This window comes from Lontra canadensis, unplaced genomic scaffold (genome assembly GCF_010015895.1).
Source record: "Lontra canadensis isolate GAN:19392208 unplaced genomic scaffold, GSC_riverotter_1.0 scaffold29, whole genome shotgun sequence".
Taxonomy (NCBI): Eukaryota; Metazoa; Chordata; class Mammalia; order Carnivora; family Mustelidae; genus Lontra; species Lontra canadensis.
The window spans coordinates 9973878-9992582 of record NW_022631023.1 but is presented as its reverse complement, the minus strand read 5'-3'; the positions used below and the strand labels follow the sequence as shown (position 1 = coordinate 9992582).

Below are 18705 nucleotides of genomic sequence, written 5' to 3'. Positions count from 1 at the left end.
TTCCCCCAGGATCCTCTTATATTCCCATTCATCCCGTGAACCTTTTGGACCTTGACCTGAATTAAGTCTGTAGAAAACTTAAGGGTCAGGGACATCTTTATGTATATAAAATTCTTCTTAGTCTAGTTTGACACTACTAAAATAATAAATAGAATGAGGTTCTAAAATTCACTGGACGCATTTAGGCAGAGTATTATCAATCTTTGAAAAACTGCTTTTGCCAAGTCTTGGGGTAGTTTGGGCACTTAGCATGGCAAGATTAAAGTACCAGTGGAAGTCACCCAGAATGTCCATTTTAGCACCAAAATGCCTTTCAGAGTGGGGAGGAGGAACATAAGTAAGAAGAACATTTCCTCCTCCTCTTGGAGCCTCTGTCTGTCTCCTACTTTATATCTGGGTGGGAGGGAAGAAAGCATTATTTCCTTTCTCTTTTGTGAATCAGGATTTCATCTAGAAAGAACTAAGGTCCAAATCTGATATTTGAAGAATCTAAGGGATTAAGTAGATCACTGTTCACTGCCTGGAAGAAATGTTTAAGCTCTTCTGAACAAACAAAGTGACCGTAGATGGAACATTACAATCCTGAGCTCAAAGACATATAAAACTGCCTGCTATTCCACTAATCGGTGAAGAGCAAAGGACGAAAGTTTCCATCCCTCGAGAGGGCTGGATCCCTCTAGTCCCTACCTGGACCCTCATGGAAGCTCTTTGCCAAAGGGAGGGACCAGAACTTGGAATGTTTGCCTGGCGATCATTTTGTCACATTATCTACCTTTCCTGCAGGCCAACAATGGAGGTCCCTGCTTCAGGTCCCTGTCGATGCCTTCCCCCAAGCAGACCCTGGGGACAGATGTGGAGCCAACCATCAGTACCTGGGGTCACATGGCTACCTGTTGGGTCCTGCCCCCTGCCCCAGGGTCCACCCGGGAGCGCTGGCTCCCCGCCTGCCCAATGACTGCCAAGGCTCTGAGGCTCTGCTTTCTTCAAGACTGTATTTGAACCAGAATTATATTGATAAACCCTCCTAATAAAAAATTTCTGAAACAGAAATTTCAATACAATGAAGCCCAAGGAGGAGATGGTGCAGTTCTTCAAACCAGACACTGGCGTCTGTGGGTCGCCGTGTCTGGACTGCTTCTTTCCAGTTCTGGCTTCCTGATGGTATAACCTTGGGCAAGGGACCTCACTTCTTTTTGCTTCAACTTCCTTACCTGTTCTTGCAAAGATAATACCAACTAATGTATGGGAAGCTCTTTGAATGGTGCTGGGTGAACAATGGTACTAATTGCCAGCTACTTTTATTATTAGATGTTTTATTATTATTATTTTAAAAGATTTTATTTATTTATTTGACAGAGAGAGTGCACAAGCACGGGGAAGGGCAGAGGAAGCAGCAGACTCCCCGCCGAGCAGGGAGCCCCAACATGGGACTTGATCCCACGACCCCAGGATCATGACCTGAGCTGAAGGCAGAAGCTTAACTGACTGAGCCACTCAGGTGTCCCTAAGTATTTTTATTATTAAGAGAAAATAATATTTTAAAAACCCTGTACCTTAGTCAGTCACACGAGCAATCTGTAAACATTTCTGCTCATGCTGCATTTTTCCAAAGAAACTTGATTTCAAACATTTTTAGGTCCATTACCGCCATAGTTTTCAGATACTTTCACACATTCCTTTTTTCCCCTCCAAACATGGTCTCCATGTTTAAGGATCTCGTTTCTTCTGTCTCTGTTAGAGATTTGCTGCTTCCATTCAAAATCATAGAAGGAAATATATTTGTGTGGTGTAATCGCAACAAAATCCTTAGCAAAGTGACAAAGTGATAAAGGGTTAGGCCCTCCAAGGGACCCATGTTAACCTTGATTCCCTATTTAAAAATGGTTAGTCGGCAAGAGGTTAGTGCCCCAGAAAAAAAGTATTTTCTGAAGCTTTTAAGGAATGGCTCCACCTAGCTATCTGTGATTGTGAATTCCAAGCCCACACAACAGTTTCTGTGAGGGACCTGAGGCCAAGAGTTCTCCCAGAAATGGCCAATATTTGTCGTATTAATCTTTTCAAGTTTTAATTAGGTCACTCAGTGTTCCAGATGTAACCAATACCCGGCCAGACGGGTGATGGCTTTTGACATCAGAATGATGACCCAGTCCCTATCCCTGGGATCCCCACCCCTTGCCATCGGGTTGCTCAGGGTCCCGATTACTCACTCCCCTCAATGTCTCCTTAGCAAAATCTCTTCCTCCACAGCACTGAGGTGCTACCTAGTCTCTGCAGAGAATACGCTTCAGTATCTTAATAGTATGGTATTACAGACGCATGGATTAGAGCTAGAGTTTTTCACCAGATCCCCCCAAGTATAAAAATATACATAAAAACAACTCTCAAATATCCTTGTCCTGAAAAATCCTGTCAGTCCAACTCTTGCGCTTAATGAGAACACTATCTTTCAATACATTAACAAGCCACAAAGTGTTCTATCTATGAACTGAAAACAGATTCCCCATTGCTGCTGAACGGAGCCCACCCCAGGATATCTTCTGCTGGTGCTCTTTCTCCATAATAAATTCAATTTTTCATCCACTCATAATTTCCCTATTAGTCTGAGATGTCAATAAAATCCTGCAAAATGTGGGGGAGAAACACCTTGTGACACCTTGTGCACAAGTGTTTCAAGTTGAAGGCTCCATGCCTGTGACGAGACACCACGATTTGCCCTTTCTAGACCATCTTACAGCAGGCATGAACCTGAGACGTCCTGGAAGCCAATACCTCGTTTCAAACATGTGGCTACGAAGCCACATCAGAGAGCTTAGAATAGGTCATGTACGTACGGCACAGGTGGATGGAGCAGTGCATGGATGGAAGGACAGATGGATGGTAAGACAGGAGTGCAGGGTTGTGTGCCAGGAGCTCCTCATTCTCTTTCTGCCTTCATCACCAACTATTTCTTTTCAACCAAAGTACATCATTTCAATTCTCTGGGCTTTTCCCTTTTTTCAGTCTGAGGCCATTAGGCCTGGAGGCTCTCCCTTCATCTCCCCTAGTCTTCGATTTCATGAAACAATAGAACTTTTCAAAACTATTTGAGTTGCGAATGCCAGAGCCACTTTGCCAGGATCGGCCAGAATTCATAGTCCTGTTATGAGAAAAGGGACTTGGGAGGTGATATTAATCCACAGATGTGACACTGAGTGGGCATCCTGATTGACATACAATGACCTCTCTTAACATTACATTAGAAAGTGTGAGTTATTCACAAGGGCCAAGACCAGAGACAACCTAAGTGTCCATCAATCAATGAATGGATAAAATACACACACACACACACACACACACACACACACACCCAGTGGAATATTATTCAGCCTTGTAACGAAGGAATTTCTACCATTTGCAACAACATGAATGAACATTGAGGGCATTATGCTGCACGAAATAAGTCAGACGGAGAAAGACAAGAATTGTATGATCTCACATGTAAAATCTAAAAAAAAGAAAAAGGAACTCCTAGAAACAGAGAGCAACAGATTGGTGGAAGGCAGGGGCGGGGGATGGGGGCTGAGTGGGAGTGCAGGGAAGTGGGTGAAGGTGGTCAGAAGGTAAAAGCTTCCAGCTATACGGTAAACAAGTCCTGGGGATGTCAAGTATAGCATGATAACTAGAGCTAACAACACCATATTATATATTTGAAAATTGCTAGGAGAACAGATCTTAAAAGTTCTCATCACACACACACACACACACACACACACACACACACAAACTGTAACTGTCTGAGGGGATGGGTGTGTTTACTCATCTTACTGTGGTGATCATTTTGTAACATACTCATATATCAAATCATCATGTTCCGAACCTGAAACTTACACAATGTTGTATGTCAATTATATCTCAATAAAACTGGAGAAAACTTGCTTCACTTTGTCTTTGAAAGAAAGAGAAAGAAAGAAGGAAAATGGCTGTGAGTTGAGCTTCATCAAAAAGTAGTTCCCACCTTGAATCTAGATTTTCACACAATGAGGAAGACAGCCATGAAAATTAGTGCTGAGGGCCCACCCTTGCTTCCTAGGGTCAATAGAAAAGTCAGGATTGCTCAAGCCACCCGGGAGCCTGTGTGCATTCAATTAATTTTCTAGAAGTCCTTTGTGCCGTGTGAGACTATCTACCTGGGACTCTAACACCTCCCTATACCATGCTTACTACATTCCATTTAATTTTTCCTAAGACCCCAAATTCCACTTGTCAGGAAAGATTCCATAAGAACGGGTGCCTCTTTGCAGCAAATCCCTTCTGTCTGTTCAAGGAGCCGTTCTCAATCATGACTGTTTTCTGAAGTTAGAAAACAGCAGGAGGGCAAACAGGATACACACACCACCACAATACCGTATTTTCCCTCTCTGACTGCCAATTCTTAAAAGTCAGAGCGCCCACCATTTGTCTTCTGAAGCTGGGTGGGTCTTCGAATGTTATGGGAAATATTGGCAGTGGGGCAAAACCCGCCCTTCTTCTAATGCAGGAGAGAGTAACAGGTAGAGGTATACCACGGGGTCACTGGTTTAAGTTTCTTCCTCCAGGCAGGTTGGCATTTGAACGATTAGAATGGCTTCTTTTTTTTTTTTTTTTTTAATTATGTTTGGTTAGCCACCATAGAGTACATCATTGGTTTTTGATGTAGTGTTCAATGATTGAATGGCTTCTATTTTTTAACAGAGAGCAATTCTCCAGGCACCTGAGTGGGCCTTTCTCAAAGTTTAATTACCCTCAAAGTCAATTTCCTTACACCTCACAACTGCCTGCCCCCAGCCCTGTGCGTGGCTAGAACCGAAGTCTGCTTCCTCTCTGGGCCTCTGCAGAGAGCCAAGGCACCTGCGCCATGTTTCTGTCACATTAACATAACAGGGTCGCTAGGAGTCTTCAGTTTGCTGCTCCTACTTGGGAAACCTACAAAGGTGGGTTTGGTTGTCACTGTGTGGTCCCCTGCCTGTGACCTGCTTTTCAAACATAAGTTGGAATCAGAGGATGCTACCGACTCCCAGAGTTTCCTGAGTCTGGGCATGTCTGGATCTTCTCCATGACTTCAAGAAAAAAAAGCTGAGAGGGGGTAAAAGAGGTCAGAAACAATGGGAGTCACAGACTACGCAAATGGCAGTAAGGGGATGGTGAATGAAATGCCATGTCCTGGGGGGCTGTCCCTGGTGGGTATGGTGGTTCCTTGTGGGGGTTCTTCCCACTTTGGGGCATTGAGGAAGCTGAGGCAGCACGTGGGATGGTTCTAGCAAGTGACTGAGACACCCTGAGGCTGTGGCCAGGACCGCAGGAAACACTCCCACAGCTGGGGTGAGCACAGGGTACGTGACATGGAGAGCCACGCCTGGGGGAGACCCCACCGCCCCAGCAGCATCCCCACTGTGAGAAGCGCCTCTGGGGGACCGCCCCGCTAGCGGCAGCCTCAGAGGCAGCCAGGAGCCTCTACTGGGGATGGAGAACTTTGGCTGAGTTTGTCCTCTGTGCCAGGCACCCAGCACTGTCTCCTTCTGTCTCAGAAAGTAGCTCTCACTATTGTCTCCATTTTGCAGATGAGGAGACTGAGGTCCAGGGAGGCTCCGTAACTTGCTGAAGGCTTATGTGCCTGAACCACCAGACTCCTCTTGTTTTGCCCCCAGAGCCCAAATTCCTAACTACTCCGGCTTACGACCTGATCTCCCTGGATCTCGACCTCCAGGCATAATGGGAAGCCCTGTTTTTGAATCGCTCTCCCATCAGAAGAGAGAGTACTCATTTTCCACCAGGGACCTGATATGGTTTGGAGGCACACAGACGCTGGGCAGAACACGGCCTCTGTCCTGGGGAAGGGTGTGGCTCTGGAAAAGAGTGTTACTCTTGGGTTTACTCAAAGATAGTCATTAAGTCACCGTGAAGACATCTTTCTGCAGACTAAACAACCTCACTGCTTTTTAAAAAAGTTTTCCTCACAGGAGATCTTTTTTTGGTACCGTCTTTCTATATTTACTGGTTTTCCCCCGGGAATTCTTCTGCCCTCCCATTCTCTATTTTAATCAGTCCTGTAATAAGTTTCTGATCTGTGCCATAGAAAGAAAAAGGTCATTTTCATAGTTTTCATCTCTTGCCTTAACAAATGGACAAAAGGCCAGCATGGGTGGTAATCAGCATCTTGTGGTCTACTCTGAAGCTCAGGCACTATTTCTTGGTGCCCAGGCCCCCTCATGCCCCCCACCCATCCATTTACTGTTTGTTTCTGATCCTGTGTTCACTTCACTGTGCATTTGAGGGACAAGTCCTCAGCCTCCTGTGGCCCTGAAATGCTTCAAACACACACTTGACTCTGCCCGATTTGCTTCTCTGCCCCCTAAGAGAATGCTCTAAAAGGAGTCGCGGGCTCAGAGACAGACTTTGAGGGGTGAGTGTCAATCATAAATTTTTTCTCTCTGCAGGGGCCACATAGTCCTCTCTGACAGAGGTAGCCACATGTAGCCACATGTAGCCACACGTAGCAGCGCCAGGCCAACCCAAGGATTCTGAGATACCATCCCCGGTGCCTCAGTTTACCAGCCCGGAAGGCGTGCCAGCCCCGATGGGGGGCCCACTTACTTCGAGGTTCTCGGGGTCCATCCACTGTGATTTTGATGGCTCTGTGGTAAGTGGCAACTTGTGGTGGATTCGTGAAAACGGTGATGGTCAGAGTGAAGCTCTTCCCTGTTGAAACACAAAAGGGAACACCACAAAATGAGCGGACGGTCGGGTGGACCTGCCACGCCCATGAATTTCTGCTTCCCAGCCCTCAGACTGGAAAGGTGGTACTTCTTCAGTGTAAGTGAGTGGTTTTTCCAACACTGCCTTAGCTTCAACTTTGCTTAAATTCTGAAGGGCACACCTCCGGTGTTGGTCTCGATGTTAACACTTCACGTGGTTACACGGCTTTCGTTAAATCATCAATAAACAACACTGGATCAAGAGAGATTTGGTTTTGTTTTCTTTCGAGTTGAGACTCTAGGGAACATGGGATTGGATTGGCAGCTATCCACTCCTCCCAACTGTCTCCACGGAGTAAAAGAAACCATATCCATCTTTCCCTTCTAACATAGCATTAGGAAAGACAGAATTCCCGAGTTTGTGAATAGGCGAAGTTAAAATTATTCCCTCTGTATTTCAAAAACACTAATTGCTGGTTAATTGACTTTAAATATTACTTTTAAATGCTAGATGTTATTAGAGGCACTCAAGGGATTGGCCAGACAAAATTTATAGTCAATAAACGGACTTAACGATATGGAACTGACAGACTGAGATTCAATAAGGACTATAAACATTCACACACACGTGGATCTCCACCTAAAACGCTTACATACACGCGTGACATGCAACTGTGTTTTCATTACAGGTGTTTACCACTATGCTTTTGGTAACTTTAAAAAAAACTATTTAAAAATATATTTATAAGTTAGAATACAAGGGCTAACATGTAAATAATTAATATAAATATACCAACAATTAATATTAATAATATAAGTATTAATATGTATGCATATTAAAAATTTAAAATATATCTTCTTGGCCAAGCGCTTCAGAGGATGAACTCCAGGTTTGAATGCTGGCTAGCTGTCCTTTGGCAAGGCCCTAGACCCCTCCGTGCCTCAGTGCCCTTAACCTGGAAGATGGGTACTCACGGCATGTTGTACCTTACAACATTTGCAGGGAAGTTAAATGAGTTCATAGGAGTAAAACCATTAAAACAGTATCTGGGGCATGAAGGTATGCATGTGAGTGTGTAAGTGTGTGTGTGTGTGTGTGTGTGTGTGTGTGTTGTGCCCACTTTTGTTATTTTTCTTCTCTGTTTCTCAGAGTTCTCCAGCAGGATTCTAAGGTTTGACTAAGCATGATGCTCGGACCGCCCACATCATGGCAGTAGGTTTCTGTTTAACAGTGTCTCCTCTTAGTCATGTAAAATGAAACAAAACCAAACAGAAATGAAGGGAAAACAAAACAGGCCCATTCATTCCCCTATCTGCTCCAAAGCTGCTTAAAAAAACCAACTTGCCTTCCTTCCTCAAGTTAGAGCAGAATATACTTTCAACTGTCATGCATGTTTTAATACAAAAGAAAGCCACGAAAAAGGTTCAGTAAAAATACATAGGCCCTCCAATGGCAGAGGGGTTAGGGGTGCCAACCCCTGCACTGTGGAAATTCCTGTATAACCTTTGACATCCCCCCAAAAGGACCATTAGCCTACTGCTGACCAGAAGACTCACCCAGAATGTAAGCAATTAACACATATTTTGTATTTCCTATGTAGTATATACAATGTTCTTACAATACAGTATAAGCTAGAGAAAAGAAAACATTAAGAAAATTGTAAGGAAAATACGTCTACAGTCCTGTACCGCATTTATCAGAAAAAACCTGCATGTCAATGGGCCTGCGTGGTTCAGCCCACGTTGTTCAAGGGTCAACTGCGTCATCTTTGGCCGCAGCAATCGAGCAATTCCTAATCATGAAAAGCCCCAGTGAACACTCCCCAAGGAACTGCACCGTGTCTCCCGGGAAGCCTGTGATAAGAAGAACAGTGACAGGGATTCCTGGCTTAGTGCGTTAAAGCCTCTGCCTTCGGCTCAGGTCATGGTCTCAGGGTCCTGGGATCGAGCCCCGCATCGGGCTCTCTGCTCAGCAGGGAGCCCGCTTCCCCCCCTCTCTCTGCCTGCTTCTTTGCCTACCTGTGATCTCTGTCTGTCAAATAAATAAATAAAATCTTAAAAAAAAGAAGAAGAAGAAGAAGAAGAAGAAGAAGAACAGTGACAAACCGCAATTGGATGCTGAAAAGGGCTTTGTCTGGCCTGGTTTTACAACCAAAGTCATGGCCGACCTATCTGCCTGGCGAGGTGAGGCTGCTTTCTGGGGAGGGGTGCCCACGGGTCCAAAGCACTGGAGAAGCCCAGGGGGTCCAGCCTCCAGACTGCTCTTCCCATCGGCTGCTCTTCTATCCCAGAACCTGGAGAAGATTCCTTTTGGGCTTTAGGGATTTGCCATCTTGAGAACATGGTTCACATGTGGCTTCAGGAAGATGCTCCAGATCACCTCTCCCCTGGCATCTTGCCAAAGTAGGGGGTGGGCAGGAGGGACTTTACGTCAGGCCCAGAATGCTGGGCACAGTATGTGGAGGTGGGCGGCACTTCTGGCAAGAGGGTTAGATGTGAGTTCTTAGAACTAATGATTTGACCTCTCCAGTCTCCTGGTCTGCAAAACAGGGGGTTCCGGACTTGTGGAATACCCACAAGGTCACCTGCAACTCTAACTGTATCTTCTGACTTTGCAGCCCTCCCAGCGTCCACGTTCATGAGCACATGTGCACTTCCTCAGTTGCCTGGGCTGCTGTCGCAAACCGGCAGAGACCCACAGGCTTAAGTCAACAGAATTCTATGCACCCTGTCACACTTTAAAGTGAGGCTACAAGTCCAAAATCAAGGTGTTGGCTGGGCCACACTTTATCTGAAGGCTAAATCCTTCAGATAAACTAGGGGAGATAAACCAGGGGAGAATCCTTGCTGGCCTTGCCGCAGTGCTGGTAGTTCCTGGCAATTCTTGGTTTTCCGTGGTTTGCAGCTGCATCTTGTAGTTTTGCCTCTGTTGTCACATGGACTTTTTCCCTGTGGGTCTTCCGTCTCCAAATCAAGTTTTCTTTATAAGGATACTGGTCATTGGAGTTAGGGCTCACCCTAACGAAGGATGCCCTCGTCTTATTGATTACAGCTGCAAAGCCCCTCTACCAAAATAAGGTCACATTCTAGGGGTCCTGGTGCACATGATTTAGGGAACACTATTCAACCGGACACCAAGTGTCTTAAGAGTTCCAGTCTTGGCACTGTGGGTCACAACTGCTCTATGGGCAACTGTTCTTTTTACTTCCTGAAATGGGTCCCTCTCCTGTGGAAGCCTTGCGATAACCACCCTATTCTTGGTTTCCTAAATGACAGGAGAGAATTATCATCTTCATAATACCGGCATTTTTAGGTTTGTGTAGGACTTAGAACCTTTCAAACACATTCCCACATACTATTGCATTTGATGCTCATAACATTCTTATGAAATAAACAAGATAGATTTTATTATTCCTGGTTGACAGGTAGCAAAGCCAAGGCTCAGAGATGTTAAGCCATTTGCCCAAAGTCACACAGCTTGTATACACAGCAGAACCCTGATGTCTCAGCTTTACACCCACTGTTCTTTGCATTATTGTCATGGGATCCCAAATCTCTACTTGCAAACTTCGTGACACCAGCACCAGGAATCCACACTCTTGGTACTTTTCCTATGCTCTACCACCGCCCAAAAAAGTGAATAAAGGGACGCCTGGGTTGCTTTTTTGGTTAAGTGTCTGCCTTCTGCTCAGGTCATAATCCCAGGGTCCTGGTATCAAGTCCCACATTGAGTTTCCTGGTCAGCAGGGAGCCTGCTTCTTCCTCTGCCCCTCCCCCTGCATGGCTCTCTCTCTCTCTCTCTCTCTGATAAATAAATAAATAAATAAATAAATAAATGAAATCTTAAAAAAAAAACAAAAAACTTTTGACTATAGTGACTATAGTCCCATGGCTTCCCTATACCTAGAATGTGTTTACAGCTAACTGTAAGCCTGGTTATAATGCAAGAACAGCTTCTCACCGAGCTGAATTTGCACTAGCTGAGCATTGAATGCCGCACCCTGGTTAACCACAGATTGGCCTCCTAAATCAGGAATGAAATTCAACCAAAGTGAGTATTTGTGAAATTGGAAATTGTTGCTCATAATTATAATTCCATCATTTTATGCCCATCCTTTTATGGGCAGTCCTACGAACCGTCCGTGCAGCACAAGCTACCAGCTAGAGCCAAAGTTCTGGCCCCAGCGATGTGGTTCACAAAGGTGGAGATATTCTTGTCGCTTCCCTCACAATGGGCTCTTGTTCACAGCCTTGAGCACCGGGACACCTGCTTATTACCTCACAGACGGAGGTAATGAGTGATGACATTTGGTTCACAGGTGGGTGTGACATTTTCCCACTCCAGGAAACCTCTGCCTTCCACTTTCTCGTGCTCTCCGAGCCACCCTGGCACTGTGTGCTTGGTAACTGGGGACAGTGGACCAGTGGGCACCTGGGACTGACCCGCTGAGCTCCAGGACCCTCCCACGCTCTGCCACCCACCACTTCCCTGCCCGTTCCTGCTGAGACTCAGTCCTTCTTGGCCGGCACCTGCAGAAGGGGTGGCCACACCCCAGAAGCACATGCGTTATTCACCAAATTCCCTCATGAAATTGACCTATGGGCCTGGTATTTTAAGTGCGTGGGTGTGGAGGGTGAAAGATGCTCAGGTGTTTTTCCCAGCGAACTGCAGTGGGAACAGTAGGTCAGAGGACAGCAAAGGAGAGCGCCACCCCAAGAGTGGACCAAATGCAGGACCAAAGGCAGTGGCAGGAGGATGCTGCTGCTGTAGAGACAGCCAAGGTTCACCTTTGCAGCCTTGAGACCGTTCTTGCCAGGAGAGGCTCGAAGGTTCCCCGCAGCCCTGGCTTTGGCACCAGGAGACAAGCTGGGGCCTTGGCCAGCGCACAGGTCACCCTGGGTGGGCTACAGCTCTGGGTCCCCCAGGGGACGAGCTGCAGGGTTATAAGTGTCCAGCATGGGGATTTGGGAGCTAAAGGGGTGGGGGGCACTGAAACCTCCCTTCTCCCCCATCATGGAGACCTAACCCCTAGTCCAGAGAGCAGCCTCTGCTCTGGTCCATGGTTGGGTTCCAGCTGGAAACGATTTAGAAGCACAAACCCTGGAACTGAATAAGGTGGGAGGACATGGCAAGGGACAGAAGGGCTCCCTGACACCCAAAAACAACAAAAGATAAGGCACTGATTATACAATCTGGTGGCCCTGGGAATATAGAGAGGGCTAGGTCTGGTCCAGACCCTCAAGCCAAAATGCCCGTGTCTTAAATCTCTGCCACTTGCTAGCTGTGTGACCTTGGGCAAGTTACTTAACCCGTCTGGGCCTCTGCTTTGTCATCTGAGAAATGGGGCTAATACCAGTCTTTCCATCTCACAGTGCTATTATGCAAGTGAAATGAAATAACGAGTCAGCAAGTATTAGTTTAATTATCGTTAGAGACATGAGAAACGTGATTCTGCAATGACTGAGCCTTGGGCAATCCCAGGAGGAGGAGCAGGTGAGGAGGGGTGCTGGGGTCTGACAAGGGGGTGATGGGGTGTGCAGGTCAGTACTGGGGAGGCTGCACCCACAGAGCTCCACCAGGCCCCTTCCCTAAATTCCAGCAAACCAAGGCAGAGCGCACAGGGAGGCCAGCAGGACAGCAGAGCGAGGCCCACAGCCCCATCAGGGAGACTGCACGTTTAACTCGAAGGTCAAGTTCACTCCGGCCCGCCAGCTGGCGATCTTGGCGAGTCACAGCTGTGGCTGGCTGATCTGCCTTATAAACAAGCTGGGCCAAATGCTCCCCAGCAGAGCCTGTGGCCTCCCCCTAGACGCCAGCTTGTTCGTCCAAGTGCAGGACAAAATACTGCCTGCTTTATTTAGTTGGGAAGAAGGTCAAGGGTGAGTCCTCGCGGACGCTAGTGGCCCTGACCCGCGCAGCAAGGCAACCCCTGCTCTGCCCACTGGGTCTCCCCGCGCCTGTGGGCCCTGGGGCTGGTGAACTCTGACAGCCGACTGTGGTCTCATAAAGCCGCGGCTGGACACTGCAGTTCCGCATGGCCCGGGCGCCCACTCCACTTCCTCACCGCATCTGGGAAGTGGCTAAACCTCAGAACTGCTCCCCAAAGGGTCGAGGGCGGGGAGGGGAAGAAGAGGCGTAAAGGCCACTCCAACTCCTCTCTAGTCCAGAAGTCAAAGAGCAGATTCGGGGGGGGGGGGGGGCTGTCCCGTCACAGCAACGTCCCCCTGCTCCAGTGGCGTCAGGGGCGACTTTCCAACTATCCTCCAGTCCTGTTGTGACTGTCCCTCCCAGGGCTTGGCTCCTGGGGAGCCAAGCCCCCTGCTGGGGCTCTTCAGCAGCTGGGCTGTCCTTGGGGTCCGTTTGGACCTGTGAGTCATCTTCTCCTTTTTGGGCAGTTTCGGTGGGATGTGAAACTTGCCCTTTGTCACGCAAGGGAAGGCTGCAGGCACAGAGGACCGTCTGCGTGGGGGGTCATACAGCCGCGCGAGGCCCCAGCACAGTTCTCACGCATGCGTTCATCGCTGCAGGAAAGCCGGTTGTGCTCACACACTTAAAACACGGCAGGCAGCGAGTCAGGAAAAATCAAAGGAAAAAAGAAAAACAAAACAAAACAAAACAAAACAAAAATGCATCTTTTGAGAAACAAGAAAGCCTGTGAAGGCCCCAGTTTGGCCCTTCGCAAATTCTGGAAATCCCAACTGATTCTGAAATGTTGCCGGAGGCTTTCTTCTTTTACTGTATAGATTATGCCCCGCCTCCTTTTTCATCAAGGATAACTGAGTATGAAAATTAATGCACCCTCCGATTCCAAGGGGACAGCTGAAATATTTTTCACAAAATATTTTTAATTTACATGTCTCACTTTTCCACTGGAACAACCAACCTAAGGGCCAAAATTCATGCTTTTGCTCTCTGTCCATTTCGTCATCCAAACACATACCACGACTTTTGACAGTCCAGCTGTATCACTGTTTATTTGGGGATTTCTGAAGAGGGCACAAATCCTTCAAGTGGCACAGAAATTTCCTACTTTCTCTAAACTGAACCGAAATCAAGATGTTGATGTGTGCCCAATTCCGTGCAAAGGACCTCCTATGTTTGCGGATGTGTTTATGTAATTGTACCTGTATCCACACGGGCAAAATGTAGGTGGGAGGCCCATGCTATAGGCACCCCCAACCCCAAAGTCTACTGACAGAAGCTCAAAACACAGAACTCAGTTTTTCATAAAAAACAGCTTTTTTTTTTTTTTTTTTTTTTTTTGCAAAGATGGATTGTTTGAAAAAGTTGGTTTACTTACAGAAAACCAAAAACATGCAAAACATTTTCTCTGGAGATATTCTATTAAAAACAAGCTGAGGACAGGGACAGCATTTTATTAATCTTTGTGTCTTCTGTTCCAAGACAGTACAAAATGTCTGATAACTGGATCAATGAATTCTTCCATAAACTTTCGGTTCTGACAGCTGGTTCCTTATGAGATCTGATTTCACTTTGAAAGCATCGCTTGCCTTTTTCTGTGGCTCGGGTGTGAGCTCAGCTTTACCAAAGGAATGGGGGAGGAGGCTTCTTCAGGGAGAGTAGTTACCAAACCCCAAGGGGCTATGATGGTCATGTGACCTTGCACTCTTTTCCCTACATTTCACAGTCCCTCGCTAATCTCCCCTTTTCTTTTGGTATCAGAGTTCCTGAGTATTTTGGTGGAAGAATCAGGTTTTAATCCTTTTAGCCCAAACACTTCTAAGACCCTGAATTTACAGCTTTAGGCCAAGGCCACACCTGCTGCCATGAGAGCCCTCTGGTTGGTGGCCCAAGTTCCCCAGCAGAAGCTGAACTAGAAGCTAACATAGGACAAGTGATCAAAGTGGCCTCGTCCTAGCCCAGATTCTGTTTGAGTGATGGTCCAGTGGCTCAAATACACAGCCCAACACCACACTGGTGCTACCCAGAGGTCCAGGGGTGGACACTTAGAAAGCAAGGCAGCGCTGGGGTCTTCTATTCCTGCCACCAGTCTTCTAAACCACACAGTGGCTGCTTCCTAGGAAGCATGAGGTCAGGTGGGTGTGGAGGCTAAGACAGAAGAAGAGGTAAGCCCCAGGCAAGGCTGGGGGTGTGGTAGGCAGGGCCTGGCAGGAGTGGACTCTGGGCACAATGACAATTACCAAATGAGCTTTCTGCAAATTGGGTATGCATTCATCTGAGGCTGCCTGCAGGGAGAACTGGAAGTTCTCGGTCCCTGTACCCCAGGCATCATTTCCCTTCTTCCGTCTGTAATCTGCCTATCTTCCTACAATTTGTATCCGGGTACATCCAGTCCCTGCTGCAATACAAGCTGGTGGCTCTCCATTTTCCTGGGAGCAGACCAAAATTCCCCGTGTGGATGGATGTCAAGGTCTTGAGCAGCTCTTTGGGTCTCATCCTGCTCCAAGATCTTCCCCAGAAGGCTACCCAAGCATCTCCTGGCTCCTGGACAGACCAGGCATTCCTCCCCACCCTATTTTCTCTGCTTGGACACTCTTCTCTATGCCTTCACCTGGATACTCTTCCACACCCTGAAATGTCTCAACTGAGATGACAATATGCATCGTGCACATCTGATGAACGACTGAATAAAGAATGAATGAGGTACCCTCATCCAGTGACCTTTGGGGGTGGGAGTCGGTTCTCAGAAAAAAGCAATGGACAATATACTTCCCTGATTGGAAGGGTCCAAAGCCTGTGTGAGACTCACCAATTAAAATGGACAACACAAGTTCCTGCCTGTGTCAAAAGGTCCAGCAAATGTCTGCGGCAATGATCATAATGCTATTATCGTATTTATTTATGAATATTTATGAAACTCCTGCTGCATCTCCAGCACTCTCATTTTACGAGGTTCTTTTCAGGATAACAGAATTCCTTGTATCCAGGAGTGGACACTGGAAAACAGTCTCCTTCCTCATGTTCTTATTCAGGGACTCATGGGCTGATTCCACTGGCTCTTACCCAGCCGCCCCCCAGCACTTCTCGCTGCAGAGGGAAGGACCACACTGAGGTACGGTTCTTCCTGAGTCCTGCCACACTGACATTATCTTGTTTCAGTCATCCTGATAACCTTCCAAGTGTGTATGAAAGGCACCATCACACCTACTGCACAGATGGGGAGACCGAGACTAGCACCTCTTAGCAAGTCCTGCAAGGGCACCCACGTCTCATACATGCCATGCTACCTTCCAAAGACCTGCAGAATCATCACAGCTAGACGTATATGTTCTATGCTGTCATTATGAATCAGAGGACCCTTGAATGGGAGACAATGGCTTTAGTATCATCTAGAACCCTTGGATTTGGATAGAATGCAAGATGCCAGCATAGTAAGAGACCTTTCCAAGTCATAGCCAGATTAATGAATTCCCCCATTTATAGATGGCCAAAAGAAAAAGTGCAAGGATGTTCACTTGCAGTTTCTGAAAACGCTGATACAACCTTAAGATGGCTTCCAATGGAACAGCCAGGATGTCCTTAAGCACAGTCCAAGGCAGGCTGCCGTGAGACTACCATAAAACTCCCTAAACCTGGGTGGAGTCAGCAATTACCGTGCAGGAAGAATGTGATGCTGCTGGGTGCCAGCCTGCGGAGCCCATCGAGAGGACAAAGGGATTATTCTGCTTCATTGTGAAAATGCAGTGTTTATTGTTAAAATACGGTTGGGAATTAAAGGGGCATGTATGAATCATAAATATTTGCATGCCATTAATGTTTGGACAAAAGACTTGGAATGGCTACGTTGGGAGAACTTCTTTTCCCATGAAAAACAGTGCTTCATATTACAGGACATATTTAATTTCTTCCCTGCCATCGCTAATCTGAAATCTCAGTGCCCGCTGTGTAGAACTCTTTTGCGACCTAAGAACTCCACGTGGCTGAGGAGAGAGGGCAAGGGTTGATGGTCCCTTCCTGGAAAAAACTCATCTGTTTGGATAAACAAAAAAGCAGGTTCCCATTGTTGTTACCAGCTCACAGAGTTTCCACCCCCTCCTCTATCGCGTTAGTGTCCCTGAAGCAGATGAACCACATAAGGTAATAAGGCATAGCGTGGGTCTTAGGGCAGGTTGTCCTCCCTGCACACCACCCCACCCCACCCCCAAGGACAAAGCCAGAATCGGGCTCAGAAAGGTCAAGTCACTTGCCCACGGATGCACAGCTCTGTGCCAGTGTTCTCAACGAGGGTAGGGGGCATCCCTCTACTCCCGCCCTCACCCCCGAGGATTTTGGCAATGCCTGCAGACATCTGTGGTTGTTGCAACTGGGAGGGGACATGTTATTGGCTCCTGGACTGAGGCCAGGGATCCTGCCAGCCATCCAACAACATGCCGCACGGCCCTGCGACAAAGAAACACCAGCCCTAAACGTTGATAGTGTTGAGGGTGAGATGCTCGCCTCAGTCAGTAGAGAATCCAGTCAAGCCTGTGTATGTAGGAACCATGAGACTACAACGCTTAGGGAGCAAGAGTCCTGGGGTAGTCACTATTTGAAGATATTTCATGAGAAATACCCACTCGGCACCAGGCTCGGGTGATACCACAAGGTGCCTTTCTAGGTTTTGAAAATTCTGGGGATTCCACCTCTTGGGAGTTGTGGGCATGTCTCTCAGGGTGCTTGGGTCTCAATTACCACCGCCCTGCCCCCACACATGCCACAGCTGTTCTTGAGCTCTGGCCCTGGCGACCTTTACTCCCAAGCACATGTAGGGACAGCACGTGGGCTCTGTGCAGTCCCCAGCACAGATGAGGCCGCCAAACTCCCATTCCCTTCTTTTTTTTTTTTTTTAAGATTTTATTTATTTATTTGAGAAAGAGACAATGAGAGAGAGCATGAGCGAGGAGAAGGTCAGAGGGAGAAGCAGACTCCCCGTGGAGCTGGGAGCCTGATGCGGGACTCGATCCAGGAACTCCAGGATCATGACCTGAGTCGGAGACAGTCGTCCAACCAACTGAGCCACCCAGGTGTCCCCAAACTCCCATTCCAATAGCTAGCTTTCTCACATTATTTGACACACACTGGAGCTCCATGCCGAATCGGGGAGATGGCCGCTTCACTGAGGGGAGCGAAAAGAAGCAGGTGTATCCATGGGGCAGGAGAGTTAGGTGTGGGGCTTCCCATGCACAGTAAAAGCAAGCAACCAAACAAAAACCAGAGAAAGCCCTCATGGCAAAAGGTATTTGAGAAATTCAACCCGCAGCAGATGTTACCTGGATATGAGAAGAACCCCGAGAGGACTCATTGGATTTTTTTCAAACCACCTTTGCCTGACTCTTCAGTGTGGGAAACAAGGTGAGAGCAGATGTGTTGGGGCAGGTGGGAGAAAGCTCTGGAAGAATCCACCTGTCTGTCCGTGGTACCTGCAAACCCAGGGCCATCTCAGAGACGGCCAGCAACTTGGGTCCCTTCTCTTGTCCTTCTATATGTCCCACACACACATTTTTTTTTTTTTCAGGTGTGCAGACCAAGCCCTTTCCAACATCTGCAAGGTATGTATGTCAGGGATGCCTTCCAGGACTTGGCTTTACACACTCTTTAGTTTGAGTGGACATTGGCCATTCATATCCCTCTGTGTTCCTGGACAGGGGATCTGGGGTCCCAGACTGAAGCCCCACGGGGGGTGGTGCTGAGCACTGAGAAACCAGCAGGATCCTTTCATTATTTCTAACTGTCCCTGTGGACCTGTATCCGTAGGACATTCCTGGGGGAGCATCTGCAATGGGGGGAGTCTTCCAGGAAAAGCTTCTCCTGCTATGTGGCCCACCCCACCTTTGGCCTCTTCTGGCCCCCACCACCACATCGCCCCGTCCAGGATGTTGGTGTTTGGAGATGGGGGTGATTCTATGTGTATAGAACACTGGTATGTCTTCATCCTTAAATTAAGACCTAAGGGGCGCCTGGGTGCCTCAGAGGGTTAAGCCTCTGCCTTCGGCTCAGGTCATGATCTCAGGGTCCTGGGAGAGAGCCCCGCAT

At 47.5% G+C, this 18705-nt stretch overlaps 1 protein-coding gene across 5 annotated transcripts in view; it reads right to left on the bottom strand.

The window, feature by feature from the left end:
• Positions 1-18705, bottom strand: part of RUNX1 (RUNX family transcription factor 1) — a 246527-nt gene that overhangs the window by 58232 nt on the left and 169590 nt on the right. For all 5 annotated transcript variants that reach the window (XM_032865373.1, XM_032865370.1, XM_032865369.1 and 2 more), the window contains one exon: positions 6610-6714. In XM_032865373.1, the coding sequence (XP_032721264.1) occupies positions 6610-6714 (105 nt within the window). The remainder of the gene's footprint in view (positions 1-6609; positions 6715-18705) is intronic.